General features: G+C 44.5%; 1 protein-coding gene across 1 annotated transcript in view; it reads right to left on the minus strand.

The window, feature by feature from the left end:
- The window catches only part of taf1c (TATA-box binding protein associated factor, RNA polymerase I subunit C), a 58,121-nt gene extending 40,416 nt beyond the window's left edge, over positions 1 to 17,705 (minus strand). Inside the window, exons 1-4 of the mRNA XM_085973427.1 lie at positions 17,491 to 17,705; positions 15,855 to 15,951; positions 11,514 to 11,623; positions 10,069 to 10,164 (exon numbers count right to left, since the gene is read on the minus strand). Of these exons, the coding sequence (XP_085829553.1) occupies positions 10,069 to 10,164; positions 11,514 to 11,623; positions 15,855 to 15,951; positions 17,491 to 17,628 (441 nt within the window). The 5' untranslated portion in view covers positions 17,629 to 17,705. The remainder of the gene's footprint in view (positions 1 to 10,068; positions 10,165 to 11,513; positions 11,624 to 15,854; positions 15,952 to 17,490) is intronic.
- Between the last annotated feature and the right edge of the window lie 530 nt (positions 17,706 to 18,235).

Consider the following 18,235-nt stretch of genomic DNA (forward strand, 5'->3'; position numbering starts at 1 on the left):
CTGGCTAAGTTCTTCATTTTCACTCCACCCAGATGCCCCTCGTGAAGCTCCTTTAGCACTTTATCCTGGAGTTTGGGTGGAATCACCGCTCTGGATCCACACATCAAGGTTCCTCGGCACACTGACAGCTGTTCTCTTCTTTGCGAGAATGCTGGTAACAGTGGTTCGCCATGTGCTGGCCACAGTGGTTCGCCATGTGCTGGCCATCCCTTCACCGTTAAATCGTAGACTCGTGAGTGTGTCGGGTCATTTCGCGTTTCCTTTGCAATGGTAGAATTTGTCACCGGTGGACATTCCACTATGGTCGAGTGGAATATCTCCACTGGGTCCACTGTAGGCGCCTCTTCCACCGCTGGCAACGGTAGGCGCGATAACCCGTCAGCATTCCCATGCTGTTTTGTTCCTTTGTATTCTATGTCATATTGGTGTGCCCCTAGGAAAAGGGACCGCCTCTGTAGCCTTTGCGCTGTCATAATGGGAACGCCCTTTTTAGGGTTGAATATGGAGATGAGGGGTTGATGGTCAGTCAACAAGGTAAACTTTTGTCCGTGTAGGTAATGGTTGAATTTCTTCACCCCCCACACCAGGCTGAATGCCTCCCTGTCGATCTGGGCATAGTTACGCTCAGCTGAGTTCAATGAGCGTGACGTAAAAGCTATCGGCTGCTCCGAGCCATCAGGGAGTCTATGCGATAATACCGCTCCCACGCCGTAAGGGGATGCATCGCACACCAGTCTGATTGGCAGTGATGGGTTGTAATGAGCTAACACTTCCCTGGACGTGATCAAGCCTTTGCATTTATGGAAGGCACGTTTACAGTCTTCGCTCCATTTCCAAACTACTCCCGTTTGTAGCAGTGCGTTAAGCGGGTGCAGAACCGTCGACAAGTTTGGTAAAAATTTATGATAGTAATTTACTAATCCCAGGAACGACCTTAATTGTGAGACATTTTCAGGCGCTGGGGGCTTTACGGCCGCTTCAATTTTTTCAGGTGACTTATGCAACCCTTCTTCGTTAATGACATGGCCACAATATATTTGTTTCTGGAAAAATTCGCATTTGGGGCGATTTGCTCGTAGGCCCCGTTCTCTCAGCCTCGTGAGCACCTGCTCCAAGTTGGCATGGTGCTCGTTGTCATTTTCTCCTGTTACAAGGATGTCGTCTAGGTAGCATTGAGTCCCCGGAATCCCTTGCAGGACTTGCTCCATAGCTCTTTGCCAGATAGCCGGAGCTGATGCCACTCCGAAAACCAGTCGATTGTACTGGTACAGGCCTTTGTGTGTGGTTATCGTGAGATACTTTTTAGAGGCCTCCTCAACCTCCATCTGTAGATAAGCCTGTGCTAAGTCAATTTTGGTGAAATGTTTCCCTCCGGATAGTGAGGCGAAAATATCTTCTATCCTCGGAAGAGGATACTGTACCGTGTGAAGAACCGGGTTTACAGCCACCTTGAAGTCCCCACAGATGCGAACTTTTCTCTGTTCTTCAGATTTATCATTATTCAACGTTTTCTTCATGACCGGGACGATGGGTGTTGCCCACTCGCTCCAATCTACCTTGGATAACACGCCTGCTTTTTCCAAATTCTCCAGCTCTGCCTCGACGGCAGGACGAATTGCGTATGGCACCGGCCTTGCCTTAAAAAACTTGGGAATTGCCGCATCTTCCACTTTTATTGAGGCGGTGGCGCCTTTCAGGGTTCCTAGTTCCTGTTGAAACACTTCTTTGGCGTTAGCCAAGATTTCTTTTAATCGTCCAGGTATGACGTCATCATCGTTTTTTTTCTTACTGGTCACCGTCAGTGCCTGAATGGAGTGCCAGTCTAAACTAGGGTTGCAAAATTCTGGGAATTTTTAAAAGGAAACTTTCCATGGGAATTTTGAGTTTTTTTGCACAGATGGTTTTTGTCTCTGACCCTTATATTATCTTTGTCGTCAAAATAGACATACTGTTCCATACAAATAAAAACAGGCTTTCAAAACTTTTAGGTTATAATTTTGAACTTTATTGAACCCCCACAAAAAAGACCCATCTAAAATAAAATAAAAAGAGCGTCAGCTTATTTAGCCTGTAATTTGTCCTTATTTTGTCCCTTTGAGTCTTCTACTCATGACTCTTCTACTCCTCATTGCTCCTCCTGATTCTCTGACTCTGGCGTGTCCATTTCCTCCTCTGTGTCAGTGTCTAGCTGTGTGGTGGACACTTCTGTATCTGGCTCAATAAGTTGTAGGTTCGCCCGGATAGCCACCAGTTTCTCCACTCTCTTGTTAGTCAGCCTGTTGCGCACCTTTGTATGCGTATTCCCAAAAAGTGACCAGTTTCATTCAGAGGCCGCTGATGAAGGTGGGATTTGGAGTATCACCGATGCAATAGGTGACAGGGCCTCAGATGCACAAAGTCCCTTCCACCAGGTATGTGCACTGATATGCTTGCATGATTCCCATATCCCATCCCCATTCTAAAGACCTTGCTTGGTAGAGCTTTGCCAGACTTCCCAGAACTTTGCCCACATCCAGATTGAGATGGTGTGAGGGTAGAAATCACATTGTAAGCGCTGTTGATCTGTTCTCCAGAAAGTATTGGTCTCCCAACATGCTTTGGGTCCAGCATGTATGCTGCAGCATGAATCGGCTTGACACAAAATTCTTGACGCGTCTGTATGAATTGAACAATTGCCTTCTCCTCTGCTTTGAGCAGCAGGGATGTGGGTAGGGCAATGCTGATTTGTTGTTTTAAAATCAGTAAAAAGCCTGAGAACATCTGACAAGACAGCGTCATCTCCTTCAATCTGAGCAATTGCAGATGCTACTGGTGAGAGTAGTTTAAGGCTGCTAACCACTCTCTCCCAAAACACATCATCCAGCAGTATTTTCTTGATGGTGGTTTCCATATCCCCAGACTGGGATATTGCCATTTCTTGCAGCGACTCCTTACCCTCCAGAAGGCTTTTGTACATTATGACAACACCACCCCATCTAGTGTTGTTGGGCAGCTTCAGTGTGGTGTTCTTGTTCTTTGTCATTTGCTTGGAGTTGTAGGTTGCTGCAACTACCTGTTTTCCCCCGACATACTTAACAACTTGCTTGGCTCTCTTGTACAGTGCTTCCATGGTTCTCAAACCCATGATGTCCTTGAGGAGCAGGTTAAGCCCATGAGCTGCACACCCAATAGACGTAATATGAGGGTAGGCCTCCTCCACTTGAGCCCAAGCAGCCTTCATATTCGCAGCATTGTCAGTAACTACTGCAAAGACCTTTTGTGATCCAAGATCGTTGATGACCGCTTTCAGCTCATCAGCAATGCATGTGCCTGTGTGTCTGTTGTCCTTTGTGTCTGTGCTCTTGAAGAACACTGGGAGAGGAGTGGAGACGATGTAGTTTATGATGCCCTCCCCTCGTACATTTGACCACCCATCTGAGATAACTGCAACAGTCTGCCATCGCTATCGTTTCTTTGAGCTTTCCTTGGACTCTGTTATACTCAGCCTCCAGCAAATAAGTAGACAAAGCATGTCTGGTGGGAGGACAGTATGCAGGGCGAATAACATTGAAAAATCTCTTCCAGTACACATTGGCTGTGAGCATGAGGGGTGAGCCTGCTGCATATACAGCTCGAGCAAGGCGCTCATCTGCATTCTTCTGGCTATGGTTATCCATTGTATCAAAGAACCTTCCAAGTGGGCCAGGAGTTGCTGATGATAAGGAGCCTGATGCTGAATGAGAACCATCATCTTCTTGAATGGAAGCAGAGGAACTCTGGGCTGACTGCTGTGAGCTTCGAGTGAAGTTGTTGCATTTGGATAAATGCTGCTGCATCTTTGTGGCATTCTTTACATATGGCTTTCTACAGTGTTTGCACATGTACACAGTCTTTCCATCTTTAATGCCTGGGGTAAAATGCTTCCACACATCAGACGGTAAACGTGGCATTGTTCTATGCAGAGAAATAAAGGGCATTCATCTCTGTGTCGAACTGCGGTCGATCAGCACGATTGCAACAGGGTGAGTACATTTTTGCTGATGCTCCATGTGATGGAAGCATGACCTGTACACACACGACGCTACATCACCAATAGTGTATTATTTTGTATATTTTAAATTGAAGGACAACAGAGTTCAACAAGTAACTGGTTTATTTGGTATAAAGTCTGATTTACTTACTGCATCATCACAACATCAGCAGAAAACAAAATGACTTCCCTCAGGACCCCTAACCTGGATCTTAAAAAAACTATAGCAGTCTTACAGATGCCTGCAGGCCAATCACAATTCGATATGCAAATATTACAAATAGAAGGAGCTAATCGCTCATCCAACCAATCAGGACACATTTGTTCACAGTCACACACAAAACTTGTAATTATTAAAACAAGCCAAGTAAGAAGATAAACATATATTGATTAAGAAATTCCTTAATAATTAAGATTCCATCTCTGTTAGTAATTTTAAGAGAGGACCTGTGGGGGAAAAAAATACAAAAAAAACATTATGCTAGCATGTGCTTTTTTGGGCAAAATTCCCAAGCTAAACTTCCCGTGGAAAATTTCCGGAAATTTCCCGGAAACTTTCCACCCCTTTGCAACCCTAGTCTAAACGTATCTTTCTGATCCATTCACGTCCCAACAACGGTGGACCACCATCTTGCAGAACGTATAAATACAACTTCTGTATTTCCTTGCCGTTGTATACAACAGGCACCCTTATTTTCCCTCTGGGGTATACTTTCTGCCCCGTATATGTCTTCAAGACAATGGATGTGTCTTTCAAAGGTATATGCGGAAATAGCCGCTCGTAATCCCGTCAACTCATGACGGTCAGAGCTGATCCTGTATCTAGCTCCATTTTGACTGGGGACCCTGCTATCGTGAGGGTAACCCAAATGGTCTGGTAATCTTCTTTGGCAATTACATTATGTAATTTGGGACAGCTTAGTCTCTTGTTTCCGGAGTCGCTATCGCTCTTCTGGTCTTCGGAGCTACTGTCCGTCATCATTTGTACCTTTCTGTACTTTTCCTTATTGACCTTTTTACTGTCAGCGGATTTCTTTCCAGATCTGCATACACGTGCAATGTGTCCCATCTTTCCGCATTGCCTGCATGCTTTGTCCTTGAACCAGCAGTCCTTCTGGTCATGGGTGGATCTGCCGCAGCAATAACATCTCTCGAAACCCTGTGTCATTTCATGGGTGCCGAAGTCCTGTGGCTTTTGCTGTATCTCTGCAGCTCCTCTTGCTGCTGCTTCGTATGATACAGCCACACTGAAAGCCTTGTCCAGTGTCAAATCTTTCTCAGAAAGTAGTCTTTTCTGTGTTCCTTCGCTTAGGAGACCGCAGACGAATTTGTCTCGTAGAGAATCTGCCAGTCCTGCCCCGAATTGGCAATGCTTTGACAGCTTTCGTAATTCGGTGAGGTAATCAGCGTTACTTTCATTCTAGTGCTGATTCCTCCTGAAGAATTTGAATCATTCCGCTATCAGCAGCGGTGTTGGGTTTAAGTGCTCCTGTAAGGTATCAACAATCTCCTTAAAATTCTTGTCCATCGGTTTGGCTGGAGTGATCAAGTTTCGTAACAGCCCGTATGTCCTTGCGCCCATCAGATTTAGAAGTACCGATGCCTTTTTATCATCCGCTACTTCATTCGCCTTGCAATATACCTCCACTCTTTCCACATATGTGGTCCAATCTTCTATATCACTATCGAAAGCAGTAATATTGCCAGTCTTCGGCATCTTGAAAATCTAAAATGGCGCTTCCGGCGCCTTTCTTTCTTCCCTGCCGAGTTAAGATGGCGCCTCCCACGCTTTCCCGCCGCTGCCAACGCTGTTCCCGTTGCAACCTGCAGCTTTTCGCGATATTTCTATTTTTTTTAATATATCGCTTCAATAGTTTCTCCGTTACTTGGAGAACCGTTCCCGTCGTGGAGCGGACCCTCTGGGACTTTCCCCTCCCTCAGCTCGGTCTGAACGCCGACCTGCTTTGCAGCACCGGCCGCGCCCCGAGTGCTCCACCCTCTCTCTCTCTTTGCTTCTGCTTCCCGACTCGCTGCCCGGCCCCGTTGCAGAGCCACCCGATCGAGCTCTAGCTCTAGCTGGGGAAACCACAGACTGGAGACCAAGCCTGGCCCTCGTTTGAGTTTCTTCGAGTTATTTTTTTTTTCTTGCTTCTGGCTTCGACCTTCGTCTGAGGAATCAATCCCCTTGAGGTGCTGCCGAATTGCAGGTAAGTTCGTTTCTAACTCGTCGCCACGGTTAGATCCGTGTGTTAATGGAGACACGGAATGCAGGAGTTGATTTAACAAGTGTTTACTGAACAAAGTCTGGAGGTGAACTAACAACACAAGACGCTACACAGGCTTATATACCCGAGTGGTCAGTACTGGTACTACAGTATACAAGGGCTTCAAAAACATAGTTCCTCTTAAAAGGTACATACACTACAGGTTAGCCGAGCGAGCTGTGCAGACTTTTAAAGGAGCTCATGAGGAAGAGCTCAGGTGACACCCTGGAGACCAAGCTCAATAGAGCCTTGTTTAGTTATCGTATAACACCCCAAGCTACCACGGGGCTTTCTCCGGCTGAGTTGATGATGGGGAGAAAGTTGCGGTGCACATTAGACCTGATACACCCAGATCTCAAAAGCAAGGTTGAGACAAAACAAACAAACCAAAAAGCGTACCATGACAAACATACCATTTCGCCATAGGGGACTCTGTGTACGCCCGGAACTTCGGCTATGGACCTAAATGGATACCAGGACTAATCCAGGACATTACAGGACCTGTGTCGTACTCCGTGTTACTAGGGGATGGTCGAGGGGTTTATCGGCATGTGGATCAGCTTTTCAGCCGGCAGCAGGGGGAACTGCCTCAGATGGAACAAAGGGCAGTAGAGGAGGCTGTTCCAGGACCCAGCACAGCTTATAAGGTGCCAGTGGACACTGGTACTGCCAGGCCACAGTGGGACAGAGTAAAACCAACATCAGAGACTACTCCAATCTCAAGTGCGAATGAATCTGAGAATCCACCACAAGTGGAATTAAGACGTTCACAAAGGATTCGCAAGCAACCAGAAAGACTTATACAAACCTGTTAAATTAGTCAGGGGTTAACCATGGTTAGAGCATACTGGTTAATTAAAACGTAGTACCTAGTAAGGGTTATTGTTTAAGAATTGCATACGGCAATCTTAAGGGGGGAGGAGTGTAGTAACCTGGCAGGTTATGAGTAACCTGATCCACCAGGTGGTGCTGTGGCAATTGCTCTCCTGAGTTAAGTCTGATCTGTACTGGTTGTACTCTTTGTTTTTGCTGCCTCATGGCAGAAGCTTTTATGTGCAAGTGTTGATTAAACCATGTTAAGGAGTTAACCGGTGTCCGTCTCCATCTATGGCCACCTCAAGATACCATAAAATTCTTCATTAAGATGGAGAATGAAGTTGTTGACTCGGAGACTAGGGTCCTGAATTTAAATAAAGGAAACTACGATGGACTGTGGCGCGAGTTGGGTAGGATTGATTGGGGAATGTCACTCAAAGGGTTGACGGTGGATAGGCAATGGCAAACATTCAAAGACCGCATGGATGAACTACAGAATTTGTTCATCCCAGTTTGGCATAAAAATAAAACAAAAAAGGTGACTCAACCGTGGCTAACAAGGGAAATTAGGGATAGCATAAGATCCAAGGAGAGGACATATAAATTGGCCAGAAAAAGCAGCAAACCTGAGGATTGGGAGGAGTTTAGGATTCAACAAAGGAGGACAAAGGGATTAATTAAGAACGGGAAAATAGAATGAGAGTAAACTTGCAGGGAACATAAAAACTGACTGTAAAAGCTTTTATAGATATGTGAAGAGAAAAAGATTGGTGAAGTCAAGCATAGGTCCCTTTCAGTCAGAATCAGGGGAATTTATAATGGGGAACAAAGAAATGGCAGACCAATTAAATACATATTTTGGTTCTGTCTTCACAAAGGAGGACACAAATAACCTCCCAGAGATGTCAGGGAACATAGGGTCTGATGAAAGGGAGGAACTGAAAGAAATATTTGTAGGGAAATGGTGTTAGGGAAATTGATGGGATTGAAGGCCGATAAATCCCCAGGGCCTGATAATCTACATCCTAGGGTACTTAAGGAAGTGGCCCTAGAAATAGTAGATGCATTGCTGGTCATCTTCCAAAATTCTATAGACTGTGGCACAGTTCCCATGGATTGGAGGATAGCTAATGTTACCCCACTATTCAAAAAAGGTGGTAGAGAGAAAACAGGGAATTACAGACAGGTAAGCCTGATCGGTAGTGGGGAAAATGCTAGAGTCCATTATAAAAGATGTAATAGCAGAGCACTTGGAAAACAGTGACCAGATCGGACAAAGTCAACATGGATTTACAAAAGGTAAATCGTGCTTGCCTAATCTACTGGAATTTTGTGAGGATATAACTGGTAAAATAGATAAAGGGAGAACCAGTGGGTGTGGTGTATTTGGACTTTCAGAAGGCTTTCGATAAGGTCCCGCATAAGAGATTAGCGTGTAAAGTTAAGGCACATGGGATTGGGGGCAAGGTACTGACTTGGATAGAGAACTGGTTGGCAGACAAAAAGCAAAGAGTTGGAATAAACGGGTCTTTTTCCGAGTGGCAGGCAGTGACTAGTGGGGTACCGCAGGGATCGGTCCTTGGACCCCAGCTATTCACAATATATATTAATGATCTAGACAAGGGAACTAGATGTAATATCTCCCAATTTGCAGGCGACACAAAGCTGGGTGGGCGTGTGTGCGGTGAGGAGGATGCCGAGAAACTCCAGGATGATTTGGACAGGTTGGGTGATTGGGCAGAAGCATGGCAGATGCAATATAACGTGGATAAATGTGAGGTTATCCACTTTGGTGGCAAAAACAGGAAGGCAGATTATTATCTGAATGGCAATAGATTGGGAGAAGGGGAAGTGCAACGAGACCTGGGTGTCCTCGTGCACCAGTTGCTGGAGGTAAGCATGCAGGTGGTTAAGAAAGCAGATGGTATGTTGGCCTTTGTAGCGAGAGGGTTTGAGTACAGGAACAAGGATGTCTTGCTGCAGTTGTACAGGGTCTTGGTGAGACCACATCTTGAGTATTGTGTGCAGTTTTGGTCGCCTTATCTGAGGAAGGATGTTCTTGCCATGGAAGGAGTTTAGCGAAGATTCACCAGGCTGATACCTGGGATGGCAGGAATGACGTATGAGGAGAGATTGGGTCGATTGGGCTTGTACTCGCTGGAGTTTAGAAGAATGAGAGGGGATCTCATTGAAACTTATAAAATTCTGATAGGACTGTACAGACTAGATGCAGGAAGGATGTTCCCGATGGTCGGGGAGTCCAGAACCAGGGGTCACAGTCTAAGGATAAGGGGTAGGCCATTTAGGACAGAAATGAGGAGAAAGTTCTTCACCCAGAGAGTGGCGAACCTGTGGAATTCTCTACCACAGAAGGCAGTAGAGGCCAATTCATTAAATATATTCAGGAAGGAGTTGGATATATTTCTTAAGGCTAAAGGGATCAAGGGGTATGGGGAGAAAGCAGGGACCGGGTACTGAATTTGGATGATCAGCCATGATCGCACTGAATGGCCTACTCCTGCTCCTATCTTCTATGTTTCTATGTAAATTGCAGGGCATGTTAGATTGGTTTTAGTCTGATTATTCACAACTTAAACATTGCTGTACTTTAACATTACAACCATAGAGCTAATTGGAGGAAGTTTCCAGAAATGCAAAAAATATATATATATTCCAGAGTATGATCACTCCCATTTCCCATTCTGTTAATGAAAACCTTTTCATGTTCTACATTTACTGTTACCTATTCCTATGTACTGTTACCTATTCCTATGTACAATATATTACATTTATCTACATTAAAATCCAACTGCCTTATCTCAGCCCATCTAGATAACATCCAAGTACAGCCTCCTATAAGAACACAAAGTAGGAATGAGAATAGATCATACAGCTCACTTAGCTCATCGTGTCATTTAGTCGTTATAATTTTTATGGGATTCTTGCAATCACTTTACAGAAAATAAAAACAATCCTTACCCTGAGAACGGGTTCTCCAAAATAAAAGTTCTCCTCTAGAAGTTTGCCCATTGAATTGAAGGCATCATTACGGTGATCAAGAAAGAAGTTAGCCATCTTCAAAATTATAAAATAGGCAACGGTGAAAATAGAAGCATAGCAAATTGTTATACCTCTTATGGTCATCAACTAGTTTATCAAATTCTGTTTACATGCAGTTTCTAACAGAACAATTTCAAAAGTAAAGTATCACAGCTGGAAGTGCAGGGTGCAGGCTAGAGCTCAATCTACATGTGGCAATCATACTAGCAACTTACTGACCTGCACGTCACTAATGCCATAACTTAGCATGTTACAACTAGCAGACCACATTCCAGTAAATACAAGTAAACAGACACTTTTTTTATTCGTTCATGGGATATGGGCGTCGCTGGCAAGGCCAGCATTTATTGCCCATCCCTAGTTGCCCTTGAGAAGGTGGTACTGAGCCGCCTTCTTGAACCGCTGCAGTCCGTGTGGTGAAGGTACTCCCACAGTGCTGTTAGGTAGGGAGTTCCAGGATTTTGACCCAGCGACGATGAAGTGCTCGTGTTAAAAAAGATTTTAATAAAATCGAGTAACAAAAATTACATCAAGCTTGGTTATAAAAAAAGCCATAAATCAGAAGCCAAGTTATAAAGCCAGTGCTCACAGAAGGACCCTTGCATCCTTTATTAAAAACATTGGGCCGTATATTTCAATCCCTACGGGTATGTATGCGCCGCGGACACACCCATAGGGACATCGGAAATGCCGGTTTCAGACATCCCAAGCGCAAACGCTGAAAACCGGCATTTCCGATCTGTCAAGAAAGGCAAGTTTATTTTTAGCCCCATAAAAACTTTAATTACTTTTTTCAAAAAATTAAATGTTTAAAATATTTAATTTATTGTAATTTCAACTAATTTTAAAAATGTGATTTAAAAAAATGTTTTACACTGTTTTTGGGGTGATCTCCATTCATATATTTGACAGGTCAATCTGTCAAGTGTATGAAGGGAGATTCCCTTCTTTGATTGGCTCTCCATGGCCCACGTGATCCCAGGGACGCTTGCGAACTGCATGCACCTCTGGGATACGTGGGCCCTGCGCACTTTGAGTAGGAGAGGCCCAGGAACGGAAGTGTCCAGACCTCGGGCGCCCTCAGGTAAGTCCATAGATTTTTTCAGATCGGAGGCCTCCGCACACAGTAAGCCTCCAATCGGAAAATAGGGCCCATTGAAACAGATGTACATTTAATCTAGGCTAGCACTGCTTGTTAACTATGGGGAAAGACCTGTATTTGGGGGGAGGGTTATAGAGAATCACAATCTTTCTAATGAATTTATACATCAATATGCTCTTCAAATCCTGATCTATATGCTAATGTGCAAACATGTAATAAGTTCTTGTTTTAGGCTAAAACTAAAATATATCACATAACATGCCTGCTCCGTGAAGTTAAGTGCACCCATTGTCATTTCGTCCCTTTCTCCAGTTGTCATTATCCTCCCAGTGTAAGTAAGTTCTTCCAGGCTTACTGGACGAAACTTGCAGACTTAAAGAGAAAAAATTATGAGTTTAGGAACAAATAATATTGCAGGAAAAATTATACAATATATATATATATACACACACACACAAACACACACTAGACTTTCCAATAAAGGCCATTTCCTAAACAAAAAAGACTTTAAATGAAAAATGAAAAGAAGTAACAAGCTTTTAAAATACTTTTTCTTCAACTAATGGTGCATATATCATGAATAACTTCAATGTCAATTGACAAATGCTAAGATTTCAACTTGGGCACTCTCATGAGGAAGTATAGTTTGGCTGATAAATTCTTGCTACATATTTTTCTTCCTTTTCCCAAAAATGATTTATGCCATGCCGTGTCAGTTCCATTGGCTCTAGCACTCTTCAGTACCACAGCTAAATGGTCATTTCTCATGTGAGTTTACATCGTGAATGGCTCCATGTTATATTTAACCACAGGAGGTGACACAGCCACACCTGATCCTGTCTTCACCCAACATCCACACTTTGGCTACCCCTCTATTTAATCTGCCATGTTTAAATATGAGCATCTTTGCCAGGGGAATGATTATGACAGCAAATAAACATAGAAACATAGAAGATAGGAGCAGGAGTAGGCCATACAGCCCCTCGAGCCTGCTCCGTCATTCAATGAGATCATGGCTGATCATCCAAATTCAGTACCCTGTCCCTGCCTTTCTCCCCATATCCCTTTAGCCTTAAGAAATATATCTAACTCCTTCTTGAATATATTTAATAAGTTGGCCTCAACTGCCTTCTGTGGTAGAGAATTCCACAGGTTCAACACTCTCTGGGTGAAGAAATTCCTCCTCATCTCTGTCCTAAATGGCTTACCCCTTATCCTTAGACTGTGACCCCTGGTTCTGGACTCCCCGGCCATCAGGAACATCCTTCCTGCATCTAGTCTGTCTAGTCCTGTTAGAATTTTATAAGTTTCAATGAGATCCCCTCTCATTCTTCTAAACTCCAGCAAGTATAAGCCCAATCGACCCAATCTCTCCTCATACGTCATTCCTGCCATCCCAGGTATCAGTCTGGTGAATCTTCGCTGCACTCCCTCCATGGCAAGAACATTCTTCCTCAGATGTGGTCTCACCAAGGCCCTGTACAACTACAGCAAGACATCCTTGTTCCTGTACTCCAACCCTCTCGCTACGAAGGCCAACATACTATTTGCCTTCTTAACCGCCTGCTGCATCTGCATGCTTACCTTCAGCGACTGGTGCACAAGGACACCAGGTCACGTTGCACTTCCCCTTCTCCCAATCTATTGCTGTTCAGATAATAATCTGCCTTCCTGTTTTTGCCACCAAAGTGGATAACCTCGTATTTATCCACATTATACAGGATCTGCCATGCTTCTGCCCAATCACCCAACCTGTCCAAATCATACTGGAGTTTCTCGGCATCCTCCTCACAGCACACACGCCCACCCAGCTTTGTGTCGTCTGCAAACTTGGAGATATTACATCTAGTTCCCCAACATAGCTACCAAGAAAGGTTAACATTTTAGGTCAATGACCTTTCATCTTCCAGTTCTGATGAAAGGTCATCAGCCTGAAACATTAACTCTTATAAAAATAAAACAAAATAGGTGACTCAACCTTGGCTAACAAGGGAAATTAGGGATAGCATAAGATCCAAGGAGAGCACATATAAATTGGCCAGAAAAAGCAGCAAACCTGAGGATTAGGAGCAGTTTAGGATTCAGCCAAAGATGACAAAGGGATTAAATAAGAGAGGGGAAATAGAATGCGAGAGTAAGCTTGCAGGGAACATAAAAACTGACTGTAAAAGCTTCTATAGATATGTGAAGAGAAAAAGATTGGTGAAGTCAAGCGTAGGTCCCTTGCAGTCAGAATCAGGGGAATTTATAATGGGGAACAAAGAAATGGCAGACCAATTAAATACATATTGTGGTTCTGTCTTCACAAAGAAGGACACAAATAACCTCCCAGAGATGTCGGGGAACATAGGGTCTATGAGAGGGAGGAACTGATAGAAATCAGTATTTGTAGGGAAATGGTGTTAAGAGAAATTGACGGGATTGAAGGCCGATAAATCCCCAGGGCCTGATAATCTACATCCTAGGGTACTTAAGGAAGTGGCCCTAGAAATAGTAGATGCATTACTGGTCATCTTCCAACATTCGATAGACGCTGGAACAGTAACCATGGATTGGCAGGTAGCTAATGTTACCCCACTATTCAAAAAAGGTAGTAGAGAGAAAACGGGGGAATAATAGACCAGTAAGCCTGACATTGGTAGTGGGGAAAATGCTAGAGTCCATTATAAAAGATGTAATAGCAGAGCACTTGGAAAACAGTGACAGGATCGGACAAAGTCAACATGGATTTACAAAAGGGAAATCGTGCTTGACTAATCTACTGGAATTTTTTGAGGATGTAACTGGTAAAATAGATAAGGGAGAACCAGTGGATGTGGTGTATTTGGACTTTCAGAAGGCTTTCGATAAGGTCCCGCTTAAGAGATTAGCGTGTAAAGTTAAGGCACATGGGATTGGGGGCAAGGTATTGGCCTGGATAGAGAACTGGTTGGCAGACAGGAAGCAAAGAGTTGGAATAAACAGGTCTTTTTCCGAGTGGCAAGCAGTGACTAGTGGGGTACCGCAGGGACCGGTGCTAGGACCCCAGCTATTCACACTATATATTAATGATGATCTAGATGAGGGAACTAGATGTAATATCTCCAAGTTTGCAGACAACACAAAGCTGGGTGGGCGTGTGTGCTGTGAGGAGGATGCCGAGAAACTCCAGTATGATTTGGACAGGTTGGGTGATTGGGCAGATGCAGTATAATTTGGATAAATGTGAGGTTATCCACTTTGGTGGCAAAAACAGGAAGGCAGATTATTATCTGAACAGCAATAGATTGGGAGAAGGGGAAGTGCAACGAGACCTGGGTGTCCTTGTGCACCAGTTGCTGAAGGTAAGCATGCAGGTGCAGCAGGCAGTTAAGAAGGCAAATGGTATGTTGGCCATCGTAGCGAGAGGGTTCGCGTACAGGAACAAGGATGTCTTGCTGCAGTTGTACAGGGCCTTGGTGAGACCACATCTGAGGAAGGATGTTCTTGCCATGGAGGGAGTGCAGCGAAGATTCACCAGACTGATACCTGGGATGGCAGGAATGACGTATGAGAGATTGGGTCGATTGGGCTTGTACTCGCTGGAGTTTAGAAGAATGAGAGGGGATCTCATTGAAACTTATAAAATTCTAACAGGACTAGACAGACTAGATGCAGGAAGGGTGTTCCCGATTGCAGGGGAGTCCAGAACCAGGGGTCACAGTCTAAGGATAAGGGGAAAGCCATTTCGAACAGAGATGAGGAGGAATTTCTTCACCCAGAGAGTGGTGAACCTGTGAAATTCTCTACCACAGAAGGCAGTTGAGGCCAATTCATTAAATATATTCAAGAAGGAGTTAGATATATTTCTTAAGGCTAAAGGGATCAAGGGATATGTGGAGAAAGCAGGGACAGGGTATTGAGTTTGGATGATCAGCCATGATCTCATTGAATGGCGGAGCAGGCTCGAGGGGCCGAATGGCCTACTCCTATCTTCTATGTTTCTCACTCCACAGATACTGCTCAACCTGCTGAGCATTTCCAGCAATTTTCTGTTTTATTTCAGATTTTCAGCATCTGCAGTATTTCGCTTTAGTTCCCAATAACCCACTTGTCACATGGTGGAAAGCTGCAAAGCAAACTTTGCAGTAAAAATGGTGGTGACAATGAAAAGACAAGCTAAATGGCAAAGTGCTTTCATAGTAATGTATTTCACCCATGATCTATCATTTATTTTCTAGCCACACACAATGTTATTAATAATTTGGCTAATATCACAGAAATCACAGAAACCCCACAGTGCAGATAGAGGCCATTTCGGCCCATCGAGCCTGCACCGACACATATCCCACCTGATCCCCGTAACCCCTACACCAACACATATCCCACCCTATCCCTGTAACCCCACATATTTTAATCCCCCTAACACTAAGGGTCAATTTATCATAGCCAATCAACCTAACCTGCACATCTTTGGACTGTGGGAGGAAACCGGAGCACCCGGAGAAAACCCACGCAAACACGGGGAGAATGTGCAAACTCCACACAGACAGTCACCCGAGGCCGAATTCGAACCCGGGTCCCTGGCGCTGTGAGGCAACAGTGCTAACCACTATGCCACCGTATAAAACTAATTTTGCATTACCCGTTTTGGCTGGAAGTAACGGAACTGCAACAGGTTCCAATGGTTCCCAATTCTCTTGCTTCAGGCTTTTCAGGGCTGACCATTTCAATTCGGTTTCCTGCAACAACAGTTGTGTGCATTTGTAAACAAAACATTCAGACATCATGACTCAAGGAAATGTGACAATTAAGAAAAAGGATTTAAAGTTAAATCAATGTTAACTAGTGTTGCATCCTTTAGGATTGACCAGCAATGTTGTTGATACAGCAAAGTTCTAGCTCATTATCATAACATTTAAATCCAAGCCCCTGTGCAAAGTCTTAATTTTGACAGAGATGGTAGTTTTTTTTTTTAAATTAAGCCAAAACAAATATCTTCAGTATCTGTATTATGTCAAGTACTTTTGCCTTCACCCCATCTACCCCCTCTCAGAATCATAATAGGGTTCACCCCACCCACATTTGACTCATCTGCCGCCATCTCTAACACGATCCACTCCGTCAAGCACATTTTCCCCTCCCTTCTCAACATTCCAAAAAAGCCGTACACCCTGGTTCACTTTTTTACTCCCCTTTCCCTGGCACCTTCCTGTGCAAGCACAGGAGATGAAACATCTGCCCCTTCACCTCCTCCCATGAGACTATTCAAGACCCCAAACACTCCTGGGCAAAACAGATTTATTGTAGTTCCTCCAACCTAGTATACTGTATTCACTACTCACGATGCGGTCTCTCCTAAATCAGGAAACCAAACGCAGATTGGGTGATCGCCTTGCTGAACATCTCTGGGGGTTGCTACCGAGAGCCTGTGCTAGGGGTTAGGTGCTGGGGGTTGCCCCTCTCCCCCTCCGAATATCACTGAAACAACGGGCCAAAAATCACGGTCGGAGGCGTACCTGTGGTGTATGCCTCCGACCTGCGAAAGAATTATGAATCTACTTACTGCAAAAACCTGTGGTCTGAGGCTGTGAGGCGGAGGGCAGAGTAATGGCCCACGGATCGCAGGGACGCAGGCAATATGGAAGCGTACCTGTGGTCACGTGGGCCCAGTCCTTCAATCACAAAACAGAATTAGATTTTAATAATTTCCAAAGGGAATCCCATTATCAGATTTCATGGAATCCTCAAATCTAATCTAATTACAATTTATATAATTGGAATTTTATTCATAATTACCTTCATTCCACCAACCTAACAATTTAATTTTTTGATAATTTTAGACATCATTAAAACTGGCCAATATTTGCAGAAACTCATTTGATAGTGTATGCATATAATTTACAATCTGAAGTGTTTAATTAATGTCTTAGATATTCCCTTACATTAATGCAAACAGGCCCTGTGCCCGTTTGCATCAACTGTAACATTTCTGTGTACAATTGCTGGCCAGCAATTGCTTTTTCGTCGTCAGCATGGATGTCCTGTCAATGCATACATTGACAGACCACAAGTTGCGGAAATCCTGAACTTGCAGTGGATTTCAAAGTAGGTATGGCGGCTCACTCCACGAGTACACCGCCTTACTAACCAGAAAATCCTAGCCGTTAACCCTACCTTCCACTCGCCACAGATGCTGCCTGCCCTGCTGAGTGTTTCCAGCCTTTTCTGTTGTTATGAAAGTAAATCATTCTGTTCCAAAAGTTTAACCCTCCCCTCACCTGCTGCTCGCCGGCCTCCACACAGAACGGCTGGACATGTTCATACTTGCCCCAGCCCCCGAGGCCCTGAGGGTTCCTGGCGGAAGGGCCGGGATTGTAGAATTTGGGAAACAGCGCATAGGGGAAGGCGCTCTCCATGGCGGCTGCAACAACCGACCGAGCCCGCCCCACTTCACCGCCAGGCAACAGCCCGCGCACGCTACGCGATTGACGGCCCTCTTAACCAATCAAATCACCGTCCGCCTTGTGACGAATTGAGCGAGAGAGGCACTTTGGGGCCAGGTTTAGCCAATCGAACGCCTCTCCGAGTAGAACCGGCCGCTGCGGACCCAAGCACGTGACTTTACGTGTGTGTTTGGATCCTCCATGTTGGTAAGGGCGGGGGTGGAGGAATACGAGCAGACTAAGAGACTCTCCACCGTGCTCCATAATGTCATCGCTGATTTGATTGTTTTGACGTTTCTTATCAATGGGATGGTGAAAGGACTTGATTTTATATTCTGATGAAGGGTCATCGACCTGAAACGTTAACTCTATTTCTCTTTCCACAGATGCTGCCTGACCTGCTGAGTATTTCCAGCATTTTGCATTTATATAGGAAACGCGGCAGCCAATTTGCACACAGGTCCCACTAACAGCAATGAGATAATGACCAGATAATCTGTTTTAGTGATGTTGATTGAGGAATAAATATTGGCCAGGACACCCAGGAAAACTCCCCTGCTCTTCTTCAAAATAGTACCAT

The sequence above is a fragment of the Somniosus microcephalus genome, chromosome 2 (genome assembly GCF_052327205.1).
Source record: "Somniosus microcephalus isolate GS21.2 chromosome 2, FLI_Smic_1.0, whole genome shotgun sequence".
NCBI classification, from domain to species: Eukaryota; Metazoa; Chordata; class Chondrichthyes; order Squaliformes; family Somniosidae; genus Somniosus; species Somniosus microcephalus.